Here is a 20944-nt window from a genome sequence, read left to right as displayed (position 1 = left end):
CAAACGGCCTCAATGAGATGCTATCATTAACATGTTTCTTATGAGGGGAAACTTCTTTTAAGTGCTCATTTCTCATATATAAGGATGCATATTTAGTCTGATTTTTTAACATGGATATCTCTAAAAATGTCTAGTGTATTCTTTGTTTTACAGAGTCTGCATTTTTTGTGATTAACATTTCTCCGATGCTGTATGTTGTCATGGTGATGGGTATGCACTTAGAGCCGGATATACGTCATCAAGTGGGCGGTGTTGTCTACATGTGATGACGCAACCGGAAATGGGTCTGCCGGGGCTCCGGGGACGCTGCACGTGGTGTGTTAAGTTATATTAAGGTAAGATTGTTTGCTGTATTTTTTTATCTTCTGAAGACGGTTAATAAAACCGAAACGTCAAGCTAACAAGAAGGGGTCATCTCTTTTCTTGCACGTTAAAAGTCCGTGAGTGCCGCCTATTCGTACATCCTACATTGCTGTTATGCTGTGGAGGGCACCGGGCCAGCTGATATAATTGTTTACATGGGAGTGCCGAATACCTGCTATATATATATATATATATATATATGGCACCAATATTTTTCTTGCCTCCGGGCAACTGAGACAAACTTACGCCACTGATTGGAGCCAACCCACACACAGCGCTTTTACCAAAGGGAGACCCCTTGTCAGCACTGACTGTGCACCTTAATAGGACACACAGTCGTATTACAGCCTCCCCCCCCCTTCTACAACCCCCTGGTACCGTTCACAGATAGCTGGAGTTGCTGTGGAGGGACCTGTTCTCCTTCTCAGCGCTGTGCAGGCAGGAAAATGGCGCTGAAATGCTGCTGGGTCCGCTCTGAAAAGCTCTGCCCCCTTAATGGCGCTGTCTTCCCGCTCTTCATGGATTATACTGGCCTGAGGAATTAGTGCTGGCTGAGATCTGGGGACCCCGGCAGGCTTCTGGACCAGTGTAGGGTGTCTGCGCTGGCTCAGGGCGACCCTCACAGCACCATGTACCGCTGAGCCATCCCTGGAGTGCAGTTAATACTGCGCTCCTACCCTGTGCCGCCATCTTCACACCGATCCCCCGCTTGCTAGGGGGGTCGGTGTCTCACTCGCCACCAATTCTTCAGCTCTGCAAGGGGGTGGCGGCATGCTGCTGGGGCGAGCAGTCCCCTGTGGCAGAGAATGTCAGACCCCTCTGGAGCTCAGTGTCCAGTCAGCGGAGACAGTGGCTCAGACCCCACAGGGCGGACACTACTCCCCCTCCCCCTCAGTCCCACGCTGCAGGGAGGCTGTTGCCAGCGGACTCACTGTAAAATAATAAACTCTAAAAAATTACTTTTCTAGGAAAAAACTCAGAGCTCCCCTAGCTGTGACCGGCTCCTCCGGGCACATTTTCTAAACTGAGTCTGGTAGGAGGGGCATAGAGGGAGGAGCCAACTCACAATCTCAAACTCTTAAAGTGCCAATGGCTCCTGGTGGACCTGTCTATACCCCATGGTACTAATGTGGACCCCAGCATCCTCTAGGACGTAAGAGAAATATTCATAAAATTACTATATATATTATACAACATCGATACCATCAATTACGACGACTGTGGAAACTTATTTGGCTTTTTAAGCACTTAACAAGTAGTGCACCCTTTCTCTCCTGGTTCATCTAAGATTGCTTATTGCATTTTCTAGCTAACGAGCCAATTTATTGTGTATTATCTACTCTTTGTGCTCTCCCATTCTCCCCGCTGACCAACAAGATACTGCACAGGCATCAAAGTCTCATTCACCACCTGGCTTTCTGTAGCTTCAGAGAGAAGCCGGGAGCAGGCAGCCACAGTAGGCCGGGAGACCAATATCTCTTTTACACTGCCGCAATCACCCGGGTAGTGGCTCAGTGTCAAAGAGTCTCTGAAAAGTAACACGGGTCCAGTGTCCGGGAAGGACCCAGGTAATGGGACAGTACAAACAATGGTTTAAAAGAGTAGGGAGAGCTGGAGAGATGACGTTATCTCCAAATGCAGGCAGAACACTTGTGTGCAGTGAAAACATGGTCGGCCCAGGAATAACCCTGGTTGGAACAGTGGTGGTGATTCAGAGCTGATCTCTGGGCTGCGTTTTTTTGCTGCCCTGCTATCAGATAGTCGCCGCCTACAGGGGGAGGGGTAAAGCCTGTGCAAGTGTGTGATCGCTTTGGTAGCAGAGCTGCCCAAAAATCAGTTTGGGCAATCTCTGTACAGCCCAGGACTTACTCAGCCACTGCGATTGAATCCTGCTGATCGGGGCCAGAGCTGACGTCAGACACCCACCCTCAAATTGCCTGTGCCCGCCTGCGTCTTTCCAGACACTCCCAGAAAACAGTCAGTTGCCATCCACAAACAGCCTGTCAATCTCCTTGCAAATACCTGTGCGACTGGATCCTTCGCACCATCCCGTCGCAGGGCGCCGATCCCTGTAGCAGCCGTCCGTCACGCCAGCACAGCTCAGACGCATGCGCAGTTCGGATCTGATCGCACGCTGTGCGAAAATGTACAGCAGCGATCAGATGTGAATTACCCCCAGTCTTCCAAATCTCTTACAAAAGAAAGTGTTATTATGCAACCACAGAGTGTACACAGTCAGAACAGTCAGGGCCTGGCAATGTTCAGGTTCTAAATTCTGTTAAGAACACACACATACACATGAAAATTAAACCACAATAAAATTTCATTTTGTGTCAGTCACATTACAATCAATAAACTGAAGAGTGATAATACATAGAAAGGTTTTTGTCTATGTAAGATTTTGTACAGAATGTATTGTCTAGGTTTTGAAATCCAACACAGGGAAAACATGAAAGAAAGCTGTCTTATTACTCCACAGAATGATCTCACATTATACACAGTAGATATGCAACTTGCACAGTGCAAATTAACTTTAGAATTCCCGGCCAGACAAAAAGCAGAGAATATAAGAACTTTTATTACTGCAGAATTAAAACATATAAGGCAGATGACAGACACAGACAGTGGTCTTAACGGAGAAGTGTGTCTCTCTGCAGAAGACCAATAACATTCACTGTGGCTTTATTGGAAACTATTAGTGTCAGGGTTCAAAGCTCTTCTCAGATTTAGGATTCCTTTTTCTTTATTATTAAAGGACCAACGTTATCACCGGTTTCCTCATTGTGTTTCGTGTGGGCGCCATCACAAAATGGGAACTGGAAGAGAAAAAAAAATAAAAAATTGATAGTCAAATAAGTTTAGTAAAAAAAACAGAAAACCTAAAATACACAGAGTAAAAATAATATTAATAAATTAAATATTTATGGTCCCATACATTCATAGAACTTGTTTGACATTAGGTGCAACCTAATTGCCCGTGATGCTACAGAGGAATACGGGAGCAATTTTATAGCAGCAAATAAAATAGAACCCAAGGAAAAAAGGCTACAATGAGGAACCCCACAGGTGCTGAGTAGGAGATTCAACAGGTTCTTCGAAGTGCAGGTATAAAGTATTCCCGGTTCCAATGAGCTTATGAAACTTTTACATGGTGTGGCTTTCAGTAATGATATCACTTTTTGACAGTTGCATCATGGAATAAAAATGGATTTATTCATCAATTTTCACCACTACCCAATACAACATAAACTAAAGAAACAACTCTAAAGCTTTCTATTAAAAAAAAATAATAAAAAAAAAATAATAATAATACAATTTTAGAAGGATCTTGTATGGTACCGAGGACGAGGCGCATGCTCCGAAATGTCTACTTTGAATACAAGCGATTTCTGCTATATAACAGTCTCCAGTGCCGTGTTTATGGATGTTATGTGTATGACTTTGCTACCCGGGCACGGAGACCAGTTGTCACCTTTATTGGGAGTGCCGGCTGCTATGGAGTGTGTATATTATATATATATATATATATATATATATATATATATATATATATATATATATATATATATATATATATATATATATATATATATATATATATATATATATGTGGAACTGATTGATGTTAATGACCAAATATTTTGTGTAATAGTGCTGCATAACGTGTGCTGTATAAATATCATTTTTGAAGAAAACCGATCACAAAAGGGCCACTTCCAAACAAGAGATTAATTATCAAGATAAAAATAGGATTTTGATACCTACCGGTAAATCCTTTTCTCCTAGTCCGTAGAGGATGCTGGGGTCCACTTCATGACCATGGGGTATAGACGGTTCCGCAGGAGCCATGGGCACTCTTAAGACTTTTCAATGGGAGTGAACTGGCTCCTCCCTCAATGCCCCTCCTCCAGACCTCAGTTTTAGGAACTGTGCCCAGGGAGACGGACATTTCGAGGAAAGGATTTACTTTAATACTAGTGGTGAGATACATACCAGCCCACACCTCCACCATGCCGCACAACATGGCATTCAACAGAACACACGCCAACAGGCGTAACTTGTGTAACTCTAATAACAAAACTGCAGGTTAAGTACGCACTGGGACGGGCGCCCAGTATCCTCTACGGACTAGGAGAAAAGGATTTACCGGTAGGTATCAAAATCCTATTTTCTCATGCATCCTAGAGGATGCTGGGGTCCACTTCATGACCATGGGGTTTATACCAAAGCTCCAGTACGGGCGGGAGAGTGCGGATGACCCTGCAGCACCGATTGACCGAACTTGAGGTCTTCATCGGCCAAGGTGTCAAACTTGTAGAATTTTGCAAATGTGTTTGACCCTGACCAAGTCGCTGCTCGGCAAAGTGGCAATGCCGAGACCCCTCGGGCAGCCGCCCAGGATGAGCCCACCTTCCTAGTGGAATGGGCCTTCACCGACGTCGGTAACGGCAATCCAGACGTAGTATAAGCGTGCTGAATCGTGCAATCTTGTTGGGAGCATACAGGACAAACAAAGACTCTGTTTTCCGTATTCGAGCTAGCGACATAAATCTTCAAAGCCCTAACCACATCTAGAGACTTTGACTCAGTGAACGTGTCAGTAACTACTGGCACCACAATAGGTTGGTTTATGTGGAAAGATGAAACCACCTTGGAAGAAAATGTTGGCGAGTTCTCAACTCTGCACTATCTTCATGGAAGATCAGGTAAGGGCTCTTGTGAGAGACAAGGCCCCCAATTCAGACACCCGCCTTGCGGATGCCAATGCCAAAAGCATCACCACTTTCCAAGTGAGAAACTTCAACTCTATCTCTTGTAGAGGCTCAAACCAATCCGATTGAAGGAACTGCAAAACCACATTAAAAGGTCCCATGGTGCCACTGGAGGCACAAATGGAGTCTGAATGTGCAGAACCCCTTTCACGAAGGTCTGAAACTCTGGAAGAGCGGCCAATTGTTTTTGGGAAAAAATTGACAAGGCCAAAATCTGGACCTTGATTGACCCCAATCGAAGGCCCGCCTCCACACCAGTCTGCAAAAAATTGAGAAAACGTCCCAACTGAAACTCTTCCGTAGGAGCCTTCTTGGATTCACACCAAGATACATATTTTCTCCAAATACGGTGGTAATGTTTCGACGTTACTCCTTTCCTGGCCTGAATAAGTGAGGGAATGACTTCCTTTGGAATACCCTTTCGGGCTAGGATCCGGTGCTCAACAGCCATGCTGTCAGACGTAGCCACGGTAAGTCTTGATACACGCACGGCCCCTGCTGCAGCAGGTCCTCGCGAAGAGGAAGAGGCCGAGGATCTTTTATGAGCGACTCCTGAAGATCTGGGTACCAAGCCCTCCTTGGCCAGTCTGGGGCAATGAAGATTGCTCGAACCCTTGTTCTTCTTATGATCCTGAGAACTTTTGGGATCAGCGGAAGTGGAGGGAAGACATACACTGAACGGAATACCCACTGGGTCACTAGCGCATCCACTGCTATTGCTTGAGGGTCTCTCGACCTGGAACAATATTTCTAAAGCTTCTTGTTGCGACGAGATGCCATCATGTCTACTTGAGGAACTCCCCAAAGACTTGTCACCTCTGCGAAGACTTCTTGGTGGAGGCCCCACTCTCCTGGATGGAAATCGTGTCTGCTGAGGAAGTCTGCTTCCCAGTTGTCTACTCCCGGAATGAAAATTGCCGACAGAGCCTTTACATGTCTTTCTGTCCAGAGGAGGATCTTCGTCACCTCTGCCATTTCCGCTCTGCTTTTCGTTCCGCCCTGCCTGTTTATGTACCACTTATCAACTGTAAACCAATTAATTCCCTGTATACACACTTAATTTATATTTGTGATACTTACCCAATGCAGGGAAGCATTTATTAGCCGCTTATCAATTCTGAAATCAGTGTGGTAACTATTTGATTATCTGCATCCTGACTGCAGGAGAGCTTTGTTTATTAATATACCTACAACTGCTTTTTATATGCTGGATTCTTGATTACCTTTTTTATATGATTATATGGGTCAGCGCATTTTTTGCAAATATTTATTCATGAGATAATCAGTGGAATACCAATGCGTCTTCTTGCAACAAATGTACAGCTGCTCTTGCAATTTATTGCAATTCATTGTAACTAAGTGAATTCTTATCAGCCATTGTACTGCATTCTATGTGAAGTTATAGAACTGTTGGACAGCTGCTCTTGCAGCTTTTGTACTGTAATCTATATGAATTCTTATTAGTCATTATACTGTTTTCTATGTAAAATTATAGGTTGTAGTTATGAATCAGCTTTTTTTGCATTATACTCACTAACTCATTTAAGTGATCATTACTGTACCTGTCAGCAACTTATGGTTAACCATCTACTTATGGTTAACCGTCCAGGCAATCCGTGTGCTGGAACTTTTTAGTCCATATGCTCTGAATTGTACAGCGCAAGTGCATTACGGTCACCATTTCCCACTGCAATCTCCACATCAACAATTCAGGTTGCATGTTTGTGGAGCAATTATGATGCTTTTGAGCATGTGCTCGCACTATAGTCTTTATTTCACTATATCTACCATGGACTATTTGTGATATATTTTACACGTGCTCTTACTATAATCTCAGTTTGTGAAATCTTCAAAGGGAGAGCAATTAACCTCTCCGTTTCTTTCAGACCCCCCTATCCATTTACACGCCATTCTGTTTGTGAAATTTTCTAGGGGAGAGAAATTAACCTCTCTGTTTCTCTTAGACCCCCCTATCCATTTACATGTCATTTTGGGGGCGACCTATTGGCCAGAGACCAATGTTCAGTCTTCGGACCATGTCTTCGTAATTGGCCTCAATAGTGGCCACTGTCTATGCTGATAGGTATTTTCTTGACTTTCTACAGTCATACCATGCTGGACATGCCCGATCTCGCCTGATCTTGGAAGCCAAGCAGCATTGGGCCTGGTCAGTACCAGAAAGGGTGACCCTCTGGGAATACCGGGTACTGTAGCATTAAGGAATATACCTTCCGCTGATTAGCAAATTTCATTACAGTTAATCTTGCAATTCATTTACCCCAGCTGACCCACTTTATAGGAGTCCAGACTTACACAAGCCGGTTTCCTATTATCTCTTTCATGAATATACAAGGTGTATATATTATCATAATTTCATAGAGATAACAGTAATATTTTATATTTTCGCTTCTGACAAACGTCAAACATCAATACTCGCTTACAAATCAGTGGGTCTACAGATAAACTGTCACCCTCTTTATATAAGTGAGTTACACTTTACTTCATCGTCATTAGAATTTTGTTGTTTAACACTTGTTTTAACTTATACTGCTGACATACAGCAATATTTTTATCATCTTTTCATCTGTGAATAACATTAAAAGTTAAGTTTTATCCTATTCTACACATAAATTACAATTTTTCATCCATTTTTCTATCAGTTTATAGAAATTAAGTGTGCCTCTGAGAGACATAATTAATAGTCCTCTTCTTTTTTGCCTCTTTGCAAAACAACCCCTTAATAGTTTGTTTTTGAACTAATGTCTGGGAGCACCACCAACCTTGTTCTACTTCAAAAGCCTTATTAGGCGAAGTCCTTAGCTTTATGTTGGTTTAAATATATTTGTCATATACGATATATACTAATTGAATGACAATCATTGTACAATCAGAACCAGTGCAGATTCCTAAAAACCCCCACCCAACACTGTTTATGTACGCGACTGCTGTTACATTGTCCGACTGGATCTGCACGGGATGATCTAGAAGAAGATATACCGCTTGTTGAAGGCCATTGTAAATGGCTCTTAATTCCAGCACGTTTATGTGAAGGCAGGCTTCCTGACTTGACCATTTTCCTTGGAAGCTTTCCCCCTGAGTGACAGCTCCCCAGCCTCGGAGACTTGCATTCGTGGTTACCAGGACCCAGTCCTGAATCCCGAACCTGCGTCCCTCTAGTAGGTGAGAACTGTGTAGCCACCACAGGAGCGAAATCCTGGCTTTTGACGACAGGATTATCTTCTGGTGCATGTGTAGGTGGGATCCCGACCACTTTTCCAACAGGTCCCACTGGAATACTCTGGCATGGAACCTGCCAAACTGAATGGCCTCGTAGGCCGCCACCATCTTCCCCAACAACCGAATGCACTCATGGATCGACACACTTGATGGTTTCAATATCTGTTTTACCATTTTCTGGATTTCCAGAACCTTTTCCACCGGAAGAAATACTCTCTGAACTTCTGTGTCCAGAATCATCCCGAGAAAAGACAATCTTGTCGTAGGTTCCAACTGTGACTTTGGATAATTTATGATCCAACCATGTTGTTGGGAGTATTGACAGGGAGAGTGTGATGTTTTGTAACAACTGCTCCCTGGATCTCGCCTTTATCGGGAGATTGTCCAGATAAGGAATTATATTGACTCCTTTTTGACGCAGGAGAACCATCATCTCCGCCATCACCTTGGTGAATACCCTCTGCGCCGTGGAGAGACCGAAAGGTAACGTCTGGAATTGGTAATGGCAATCCTGAACCGTGAATCTCAGATAAGCCTATTGAGGATAAATGGGAACATGCAGGTAAGCATCCTTTATGTCTACAGACACCATGTAGTCCCCCTCCTCCAGACTGGAAATCACTGCCCTCAGTGATTCCATTTTGAACTTGAATCGTTTCAAGTAGAGATTCAGATTTTTTTTGGTTTAGGATCAGTCTGACCGAGCCCTCTGGCTTCGGAACTACAAAAAGGCTTGAATAAAAGCCCTCACCTTGTTGTGACAAAGGTACCAGGACGATGACCTGATCCTGACATAATTTTTGGAATGCCGCTGTTACTGCTTCCCTTTCCGGAAGAGAAGCTGGCAAGGTCGATTTGAAAAATCGGCATGGGGGAACGTCTTGAAACTCCAGCTTGTATCCCTGGGACACTATTTGCAAGACCCAGGGATCCATGCCAGACAGAATCCAACCTTGGCTGAACAGTTTGAGACGTGCCCCCACCCGAGCGGCCTCCCGCAAAGGAGCCCCAGCGTCATGCTGAAGATTTGGCAGAAGTAGGGGTAGACTTCTGCTCCTGGGAACCTGAAGCCGCTGTGGACTTCTTTCCCTTTCCCCTATCTGCAAGGAAGGGGGAACCTTTCGCTTTTTTGTACTTATTGGGCCGAAAGGACTGCATGTGCGGGTGATATGTCTTTTTTGCCGGTGCAGGCGCAGAGGGCAAAAATGTCGACTTACCTGCGGTAGCCGCCAAGACTAACGCATCCAGTCCATCGCCAAATAAGGCCTCACCTTTATATAGGAGAGCCTCCATATTTCTTTTGGAATCTGCATCCGCGTTCCACTGGCGAATCCACAACACCCGCCGAGCCGATACTGCCATGGTAGCGGCCTGTTAATTCGAGTCCAATATCTTTCATCGCTTCCAGCATGTATGCGGCAGCATCTTTGATATTCCGTAACTTAAGGAGTATCTCATCTTTATCAGTCAATTTCTGATGACACGCTTTCTGACCATTTTTCAATAGTGCGACTCACCCACGCGCAAGCAATTGTGGGCCTGAGCAGCGTACCATTGGCAACACATATGGATTTCAATGTAGTTTCCATCTTTCGGTCTGCCAGCTCTTTTAGTGAAGCCGTGCCAGGTGCAGGGAGAATTACCTTCTTTGTCAACCTGGACAATGCACTGTCTAAAACAGGGGGTGGCTCCCATTTTTTCCTGTCCTCCACCGGGAAAGAATAAGCTATCTGAATTCTCTTGGGAATACGAAATTTCTTTTCGGAATTCACCCACATCCCTTCAAAGAGAGTATTAAGCTCGTGGGAAGGAGGGAAAGTGACCTTGGATTTCTTTTCTTTATAGAAATAAGCCTTCTCCTGAGGTACAGGAGTGGCTTCCGTGACTTCCAGAACTTCCCTTATAGCTACAATCAATTATTGTATATTTTTTGCCAATTTATGATCTATTTCTCTGGAGTCACTATCGTTGACACAAGAATCAGTGTCCGTGTCGGTTTCAGTATTCACAATAATCGCAAATGGTCTCTTATGTGACCCAGAGGGGTCGCGTGCGGATGGAAGAACAGAGCCCTGAAAAATCACATCCTCCACAGATTTTCTCCAGCACTCAGCATGAGATTCAGACTTATCTAATCTCCTATTGATATGATGCATACTATCACGCATTTCTTTCACCCATGCAGGCTCTTGGTGTGCCGGCAGCGCCACCACATTACACTTCTGTGTCCCTAAAATGGTTTCCTCCGGGGAGGAACTCCCTGCCTCTGACATGTCTTACACACGTGTACAACACACACACACACACACACACTGGGACTTATAGGGGACAGACCCACAGTAAAATCTGTCAGAGGGACACAGTTTAGGAGCAGCCAGTTTACAACCCCAGCGCCAGTAATCTAATGCCTGTGAACACAGAATGCCCACTGACATGCAGCGCTTTTTACACAGTAAAACACACTTGTAAAGCACCAAATTCGCTTGTGCCCCCCCCTGTTTTGCACCCTGATACTTGTAGTCAGAAGTGAAGGAGGACCAGCGATGTCTCTGCAGCCTGAGGAGAGAGAAAATGGCGCTGAGCAGTGTGCTGGCTGCCTGAGGAAGAAGCTCTGCCCCCACAATGGCGCGTTTTTACCTCAGAAACTTTTCTTAATATTTATACTGGCGGGGGTAGGGCTGTGCCTGGGCATCTTATGCCCCCGTTTTGCCAGTTTATAGAGGTGTTTTTGCTGGCCAGGGCGCCCACCCCCGCACCCTGCAGTGCCTGTGTGTGTGGGCAGCATTGGCGCGCTGCGCTCCTGCCAGCAGCGCTGTACCTCAGCCGTCACTTTACTTGATAGAAGATCTGTCTTCTTCTACTCACCTGTCTTCTGGCTTTGTGAGGGGGGTGACGGCGTGCTGTGGGAGTGAGCATCTAGGCACAGCTAGCGTTCAGTTTCCTTCAGGAGCTAATGGTGTCCTGTCAGCCAGAAGCAGAGCCATGAAACTCTTCAGGAAGTTGGTTCCTACTTCTGTCCCCTCAGTCCCACGAAGCAGGGTGACTGTTGCCAGCAGTTCTTCCTGAAAATAAAAAACCTAACATAAGTCTTTTCAGAGAAGCTCAGTAGAGCTCCCCAGAGTGCATCCAGTGTGCCTGGGCACATTTCTAAAACTGAGGTCTGGAGGAGGGGCATAGAGGGAGGAGCCAGTTCACACCCATTGAAAAGTCTTAAGAGTGCCCATGGCTCCTGCAGAACCGTCTATACCCCATGGTCATGAAGTGGACCCCAGCATCCTCTAGGACGTATGAGGGAAAAAAAAAAAACATTCCAAGTAAATAACTGAAAAGCGCCAGCCATGAAAATGATAGACGAACAATTAATACTTCATATTCCCTGGAGTACTATCAATTTCATAATGAAGTGAAATATGGCACAACTGGGAATTTGTCGAGAACAGGCAATCCTTCATAACAAAGCATCTGTGGACCTAGAGGCATGGCAATTTTAGGGTAGCCAGTAAGAGAGCTACAGAAAACACTGATAAAGACTCCTATAGCAGCCATAACAAATGGGACATGCCCGAGTAGTATATGAAAGAAAGAGGATAGGTTAATTATAATCATCAGTTATAGTACAAAGACAAGGCAACAAAATAATTTTTCCTGAATAGCATAACAGCTGGAAGGACTTTTATTCTAAACGGAGATCAGCAGAATACTTCATACCTATATCAGACAAACTCTTCGTGGATGTGAAGAGGTATCTACATTACGGACTTGAATAGAATGTCAGCTTAGGCCTGAGCCTTGTAAAATACACCCTGCACCTGTTTCATTGGAAGCTGCGCAATGACATCATTGATCCATGCAGCAAGAGTATGGATAAGCTGAATAGACATTAGCCAATATATTGTGGCCGTGTGGGTACCCCAGATGTGTGAATGACATAGTTCGCAGACATAGGGGCAGATTTATTAAGCCTGGTGAAGTGATAAAGTGGAAGGTGATAACGCACCAGCCAGTCAGCCCATAACTGTCATTTTTCAAACCCAGCCTGTAACAGGGAAGTTAGCAGCCGATTGGCTGGTGCTATCACCTTCCAGTTTATCACTTCATCAGGCTTAATAAATCTACCCCATAGTGTGTCGGCCCTGCAGATGTATTGGTGTGTCATCGTGCTTTGTGTACGGACAGTTTGCAGAGGCCGCCTGTGACAGACATCTCATTTGGGTGGGCACATGTAAATGCCCACCCAAAAGCATCATCAGGCGCAACACATCGACCAGACGATCGTTAGACAGGTCAGTAGATAGGATTTTTCAGCCTGTTTAGTGTTTACGTCCTTTACGGTGTCCCACAGGAAGGGCGAAAAAGTTGATCACTCTTTCCAAATCTTCCTCTTCTTCAACGGGTTCAACGAGACCAAATGTCTGGAGTAGCGTCCTACTGTGTCCTTTAATACTTTATAATTGGATTATTGATTGAAAGTAAACGGAATTATAAGGCCTACAGAAAGAATTAAGATGGGAGTTCCATAAGAGAAGAGCTAAACAGTTTGCCCAGTCCAACAGGCCCATTTCTATGAACTTTATTCTTGCTCCCCTTTCTGCAGGGCTTCACTCTACAGCAGGGCTTGACAATTTTTTCTAAAATGTAGTAGCCATGATGAAAGTGTAGGAGCCACACCACCGCCCCGCCCACTCCAAAAATAAATAATTATATTATATTATCCTGACGAAAGGTGTGAATAAAGACACCTGAAACGTTGATAATAACTATGCTGCCTCAGTGAGCTTTCTTTTTCACAAAACCATTGGAGTGCCGCCCTATATCTTCTTTGTTTGCTGGGCCTTGCAGTGCCACGGGAAGGCACCCTGGTATACAACTACATGCTGTTGGAGTGCCGGTCGTATCCAGAGATATATATATATATATATATATCCCAAATGGGACTGGCACTCTCCTGACTGGCGTTCAAGTACCCCGGTGCCTTCTGTAGTAGCAGTAATGTAGAGATCCAAAAAGAACAGCGGCACTCGAGGATTTTGGTGAAGCAATCAAATTGTATTCAGAAAATGTTTACAGAAAAGCCAACGTTTCGGGGCTTACATGCCCCTTGACAAAGGGGCATGTAAGCCCCGAAACGTTGGCTTTTCTGTAAACATTTTCTGAATACAATTTGATTGCTTCACCAAAATCCTCGAGTGCCGCTGTTCTTTTTGGATCTCTCTCTATATATATATATATATATATATATATATATATATATATATATATATATATATATATATATATATATATATATATATATATATATATATATATATACATACATACATACATACATACATATACACATTATATATATATATATATATATATATATATATATATATATATATATATACACACACATATACACACACATACATACACCTACAGAAATCCCCCCTTCCCAGACAAACCAACCCTCACGGTCACACAACCAAAGGGGATATCCCCCTGGCATACCAGCCATCAGCATCCACACTGCAGTGCAGCTACTCCCAGGCAAATAACACCCCCCCCCCCCACCCACGCAGCCACATTAGTGAGCAGCTATCCCCCACGGACTACCAACTCCGACAGCCACACAAATAAGGGGGTACCTCCAGGCAAACAACTACTCTGCAGCCACCCCCCAAGCCAAACAATCCCTCCTACACTGTGGCCACATCACTACCCCACCAAAGTCGCAATCTCTGGCCACGCATAGACCCTCTTATTGAAGATCTCTATGCAGCCAGTGTTTGGAGACAGCAGACAGAGCAGGATGGGACAGACAGGTACAGCAGTCAGCGCAGGCCAGGACAGACACTCCGCACATGCACTCCTGTATTGCACTCCGCTGCAATACAGGCGCGCCTCCAAAAATCTCCGCTGGGGCTGAAGAGGATCTGCTTCCTCCCTCCAAAATTTGGTAGCCAGACCGCAAAATCTAAGGTCCATGGCTACCTGGCTCCTGGGATTTGTCGGGTCCTGCTCTACAGCCATCACTATGATTTATCCACTAGTCTGGTCTCTCTTCTAATAGTCCTGTAGATAACCACTTTCAGAAGCATTCAGTTGCTACCATACCTGTACAGGACACCATCTGAGAGATCTGGCAGTGCCAATGTCTCCCTGTGCTCTCTTGAGACTAGAAGTTGAAACTTTATGCCCTTAGTGTGCAGAGGCATTTTATACATTTGTGACCAGATGAGAAGAAGGGACTTCTCTTCTGAGCATGTGCCTCAGTAGAATCCCTGTATTGGTTGGGTCCCATTGTGGTTGCACCCCCATGCACTTGTGGTGGTTCCGCAATGGCGCACAGTATTTTACAGCATCGTAAACAAGTGTTCCCCAAAAGGAAGCGTTTTATATAAAATCATAACTGAATTAAGCATGTCCAGCTGTCATTTAAAATACTAACTACTCACACAGTGATGGGAAGTGGAGTACTAATAATCTTGCTGTAACAGCTATCAGAAGGATAATGTTGGTCACCAGTCTTGAGCTACTAGTATGACATTGCTTTATTTCTTTACTCAATTTATAAATTTTTCATCTGCTACATTTTGTCAACTCTATTTCTCCTCAAATATGCTGTCATAAGTAGGTAGTCTCCCTGCTCACTTACCGCTTCCTGTGCACTCTATTCCCACATTTCTGTTCTGCCTGCCTTCACCATTATTGGTGGTCTTGTCACTGTACCTCAACTGCTGTTCCTGCCCCACTGGCTTCTTCGCTCTCCTCCACCGCACTTATAAGCTTGTACCTCTATGTGCTCTGTCTCCCAGCTATCCCATCTCCTCCTGGGTTCCTTGATGCTACCTGATCCCAATGGCAGCCATCCATGACAAAAACAGTATGTGCCACCATCCAAACAAACAGATCAGTATCGGAAGTGGAAACAGTTAGAAGGGAAAATCGTGACTTTCTAGCAATTGCTGGCAGCCAACGAAACGGACATACAGAGAGGGAAAGTTAATACACAAGACCACTTACATAATACAACAAACAAACTACATTTACACATCCACTATGTTGCCATATGTTTGTTCTTTGATATAGGTTTAGAATGCCTGGGTAGGTCATAAGGCATACTTACAGACATTGGAGGGCTGATCTCTGGGAGGTCCAGGTGGACAGGTGGGGGCATGGTCCCATAAAATATATCAACACGTGACATGACGGCCTCTAGCCCCACCCAACTCACCCATGAAGCTGCAGCATGTAAGAGGGTTTCCGCCATCCCAGGAGACTCTCCCCAAATTTGGGGAGGGGGCGTTAGCAAACTTTATTTTTTTAATTTAAAATGGCATGCGTTACTTTGCAGAAATATGGACAGTAGTAACATCTACGAGCCATTTTAAAGGTAATCCTAACTCTACCACTGATGCTAACATTGACATATGAAGAATGAAAAATGTTTTTGTTTTTTTAACAGATGAAGGTGTTATGACCAAAGAATCACACTAACAATGTTATTTTACATGTTAGTAGTCTATTTTTTGTGTGGCTAAAAGTGCTATGTCCAATTCTTAAGTCAGTAATAATTTATCTTTAAATCTAAATATATCAGTTTCTTGTAAACGTAACTTAACACCTTCACCCACTCGCCTCTTCATAACATGTCGACATTTCAACATTCTGATGTCGACAATAAGAATGTCAACTTTCTGGCTGCACACCCATTGTCTTTAAAGTGTTATTAACACCAGGGATCTGCTTCCAGCAGTGGAAATCTGGTAATGCCATCACTGGGAACTACTCCATATGCAGAAGGCTCACTGGACACAGCATTCTCAGATAGAATGCTGCATTAAGGTGAAGCTAAAGCCGGGAACAACCGAAACTGTATTTTAGGATGTACGGAAACTAGAAACTGTTGGTGGAACAAAATTACAGCGCAGGAGTTCCTACAAAAGTTCCTTCCCTTAGAAATCAGAACATAGGAGCTATGTCCTAATGCAGGAAACATTCTGGCTCTAAAATACTGAATAAAGTTTTACTGAAACTAGCAGCCAACGTGAAAAGGGAGAATCAAATGGCTGTTCAATAGAACACTTGGTTTTATCACTAATAATAATAATAATAATAATAAACAACAGCAACAATATTTGTGGATTAAAAGACAACAGAATTTTGTACAAAAGGGAAAAAGGAGCTGATGGGGGCAACACCTCTTGGGTAGTTTTAGATGGCAGAGTAGAGTAGATTACCTTTTTAGACCTCCAGCAGCGGCAATACACAGCTTTATCTCCCAGGTCTTCCATGTCAAATGCGTGCACGACCTTAGGGTTGTCCTTCTGTATCTCCGGGTTTACCATGGATTTGCAGCACTTGTCTTTACAGAAGAGGGATCTGTAAACCAGATATCCTACAGCTGCAGTACCAACAGCCAAGGCAGCAGGGGCAGCCCAATCTGCAATAAATAATTATAGTTACATACACACACACTGTCCAAAGAGTAGCAATTTATACACAGCTATGTGCATGACTTAGCGTCTTTACGCCATATGTGTAGTTTTTCCTAATACTGGCACCTTAGAGGCATCACAGCATACTTGCCTACCCTCTCAGGAGCTGCAGAAGACTCCTGGCTTTTCGGGTAGTCCCCCGCAGCCCAGAAGGGTAAATAGATCTCACCCAGATTTGTGATTTAGTCGCACCCAGAAGTACAAGTGCTGCCAGCCTCAGTAGCCAATGCACCCTCGTAATGTAGTTTTGTCGCTTTAGTAATGCAGAAAAAAAAAATACATATTTTAAGAAAAAGATGCTTGGAGCGGCCAATTTGCAAAGTCAGTTGCACCAAAGCTTCTTCTGGCGTGATATGATCCAAGGTGGATGAGGACACACCTGTAAAACCCTACTCAAAAACCGTACATGTGGTCCAGAAATATATACGTTATGGTAAGAACTTACTGTTGATAACGGTATTTCTCCTAAATCCACAGGTTCCACAGAATAACAATGGGATATGATGGAGCGACAGCGGATTGGCACCAAACGATCACAAGCTTTCAGGCCTCCCAGGATGCAACGGGCCGATTCATATATCCTCGCCCACTGGCTCAGGCAAATCAGTGGATTCCAAAGCAACTAGGCAGGAGCATCATGTAGAGCCCTAATCAGGCAAGAAGAACACACATGCACACCCTTCCGTACAAGAAGGAAGAGGTTAGTGAGTAGCAAGATCCTCAATTCAGGTGCATCAGGGTGGGATCCCTGTGGAACCTGTGGACTTAAGAGAAATACCGTTATCAATGGTAAGTACTTACCATAACGTATATTTCTCCGGCAGGGTCCACAGGTTATCCACAAGATAACAAAGGGATTTCCCAAAGCAATTTTAGTGGTGGGGCGCTCCTGATCGGACAGGAGACCCTTTCGCCCGAATTCAACGTCATGAGAGGCAAAAGTATCCAAGCATAATGTCTAATGAATGTGTTAATGGAAGACTATGTGGCTGCCTTACATATCTGTTCTGGTGAAGCACCCTGTTGTGCCGCCTATGAAGGACCTACCTTACGAGTAGAGTGAACAGAGACATTAGCCGGAACAGGGAGATCCACTTGAGAGTATGCTTCCGAAATAGTCATTTGAAGCCCTCTACCCAGCGTCTATTTAGTAGCAGGCCATCCTCTCTTGTGAATTCCGTAGAAAATGAAGAGAGAATCTGTCTTTCTGATGGCACTTGTGCGATCCACGTAGATTCTAAATGCTCGGACTTCGTCCCGCAGAAAATCCCGAAACCTGAAAAACCGGGACTACATTTTCTTCATTAAGGTGGAATTTAGACACCACCTTAGGAAGATACCCAGACCTAGTTCTGAGAACTGCTTTATCTGGATTAAAAAAAAGAAAAAAGAAAAAAAGAAAAGGAGAACAATATTACAGTGCTCCTAAATCTGATACTCTTCTAGCTGACGCCATAGCCAGTAGAAAGAGAACTTTAGCGGTCAACCATTTAAGATCCACTTTACTAAGTGGTTTAAACGGAGCAACTTGAAGGGCTTTGAGGACTAGACCTAAGTCCCAAGGCACTATAGGAGGAGCAAAAGGAGGTTGAATGCGCAGCATTCCCTGGAAAAAGTACGCACATCCTGTAAATTGGCAATTTTTCTTTTGGAACCATACAGTCAATGCTGAAACTTGTACTCTCAAGGAAGCCACCTTCAAACCCTTATCCATTCCTGCATGAAGGAAATCTAAGACCCAGGAAACTTGGAAAGATTTCGGGTCCATATTTCTTTCACTGCACCATGAATATAGGCCTGCCATATTCGGTGATCAATGAGAGCTGAGGAGGGTTTCCTTGCTCTGTGCAATGTTTGAATTTACCTTTAGCAAGAATCCTCTTGACTTCAGGATAGAGGTTTAAAGAGCCACGCCGTCAACGATAGTCGATCCAGATGCCTGTGATAACAAGGACCCTGCATTAGTAGATCTGGACGTGAGGCAGCAGACGTGGAGCATCCATCGACATTCTCTGTAGATCTGTGTACCATTGCCTTCTGGGCCAAGCCGGAGCTATTAGAATCACAGCACCCTTTGCTTCTTTTATCTTCCTCACCTCCCTGGTAGCAGGATGATCGGAGGAAATAGATAAGCCAGATTAAACTCCCATTTCACTGACAAGGCATCCACAAAGATCGCTCCGGGATCCTTTATTCTTGCCCCGTATGCGGACACTTAGTTGTTCAGATGGGACACCATGAGATCTATCTCTGGCAAAACCCCACTTGTCTGAAAGACTTCCGGGTGTAGAGCCCATTCGCTTGCTCGAATGGCGCGTAGACTGAGAAAATCCGCTTCCCAGTTTAGGACTCCCGGAACAAATACTGCGGACAATGCTGGAAGATGGAGTTCTGCACACTTTATTATGTGACTTACCTCCTTCATTCCTTTTTGGCTGCGCGTTCCTCCCTGATGGTTGAGGTATGCCCCCGCCGTTAATAGTGTTCACTCTAGGCTGTTTTAGCAGGGCGCCGCGCCCTGCCCGTTTTTTAGCAGGCAAAACCCACCCTGCCCCTTTTGCGGCGCCCTGCTAGAACAGCCGCCCGCTTCCTGCCCTCCCGGCGTGTATAGATGCCGTGCGCATGCGCGCGGCATCCATTCACGCATTGGGAGAGAGCTGGGGGAAGCCCAGCACCGACGGAGGTGCTGGGCACGCCCCCAACAGTGACGTCGCCGGCCACAGAAACTCTCTATAGTAGCGTCTGTGGGCAGCACCACCCCCTAAAATGATGTGGGCGTGGCCACATCCCTAATTTGCGTGGCCACGCCCCGTTTCGGGCGCGCGCACATGTGCCTCCGGAGTCCGGCGCCATGCCCCTTTTCACTCCTAGAGTGAACACTACGTTAAATTGTCCGAGCGGAGCTGGACTGGTCTTCATTGAAGAGTGTCTTTTGTCTGAATCAGTGCCATGTATATGGCCCGAAGTTCTAACAGATTTATTGGCAGGCAACCTCCTTCTATGGTCCATTGTCTCCTGGAACCATAATCTTCCAGACACTGTTCCCCAGCCCTGGAGACTGGCATCTGTTGTCAGGATCTCCCATCTGATATCCAAAAGATTCTCACTTTGTCTAGATGGGATGTCCATAGCCACCAGGCTGATGACTTTCTTACCTTGTGTGAAAGTACCATAGTCTGTTTCTTTATTGTCTAATGTATTCCATTCCATCTGGCTAGAATCAGATGCTGCCGAGGTCTTGAGTGGAATTGTGCATAATCCACCATGTCGAATGTTGACACCATCAAACCCATCAGTCGCATAGCTGCGTTGATTGATATCGTTTGACTGTGTAACCACTCCTGAGTACTTGACTGTACCTTGGATATCTTGTTCTGAGGTAATCCATTTTCTGCAGACTGGAATTCAGTACAGCCCCACAGTGAGTCATCCGTTGTGACAGAATCCGAGATGACTTTGCCCAATTTATGAACCACCAGTGATTGTCTGTTGGAGATGGCACAGAAGCCTTTCCTGTGCCAGGATAAAAAAAGGTGGTCGAAGTATGACAATTTTCTTATCCCCATCCAGTGTGGTGTGCTGTAGATTGCAAGGTGAAGTCATAGCTGGCCTTATGACTGCCCCAGACAGAGACAATATGGTTTTCAGAAAACCATCCCTCTTTTGACGTTGACGGCAAAGGCCATATATATTTTTGCACTGTCAAATGATATGCGTATCTCTATAGGAGGCATTTCCCATTTTTAAACAGTCCTCAGCTGGAAAAGGATATTTGGAATCGCATTTACTGGGAACCTATATTCTTTATTGGGTATAGCCCAAACCTTTTCCCTGATTTTCATCAGCTGCTAGGGTCCACCATGAGGAGGCCCTATTTTTTGGGGACGTTTAAACATAGGTACCTTATTTTTAACACAGGCTCTGCTGAACCCTGTAAGGACAGAAAAGTCTTTACTGCTCTCATTAACTCAGCTATATTTACCTGTTGTATGCTGAAGAAGAGTATATAGAGGTTTCATCGTCTGATGAATCATCCTGTGTAGCCTGTGCAGTTGAAGATTTATTTACACTCAGGTTTCTTAGCTTGTT

At 44.7% G+C, this 20944-nt stretch overlaps 1 protein-coding gene and 1 pseudogene across 1 annotated transcript in view; one reads left to right on the top strand and one right to left on the bottom strand.

Moving 5' to 3' along the window:
- Positions 1-2668: 2668 nt before the first annotated feature.
- CISD1 (CDGSH iron sulfur domain 1) overlaps positions 2669-20944 on the bottom strand; it is a 59088-nt gene continuing 40812 nt past the window's right edge. The window contains exons 2-3 of the mRNA XM_063963717.1: positions 16598-16800; positions 2669-3179 (exon numbers count right to left, since the gene is read on the bottom strand). Coding sequence (XP_063819787.1) covers positions 3090-3179; positions 16598-16800 — 293 coding nt within the window. The 3' untranslated portion in view covers positions 2669-3089. The remainder of the gene's footprint in view (positions 3180-16597; positions 16801-20944) is intronic.
- Positions 7233-7351, top strand: LOC134892568 (5S ribosomal RNA; annotated as a pseudogene).

Source organism: Pseudophryne corroboree, chromosome 3 (genome assembly GCF_028390025.1).
Source record: "Pseudophryne corroboree isolate aPseCor3 chromosome 3, aPseCor3.hap2, whole genome shotgun sequence".
NCBI lineage: Eukaryota > Metazoa > Chordata > Amphibia > Anura > Myobatrachidae > Pseudophryne > Pseudophryne corroboree.
The sequence above is the reverse complement of the archived record's forward strand: the minus strand, read 5'-3'. Positions and strand labels throughout refer to the sequence as shown.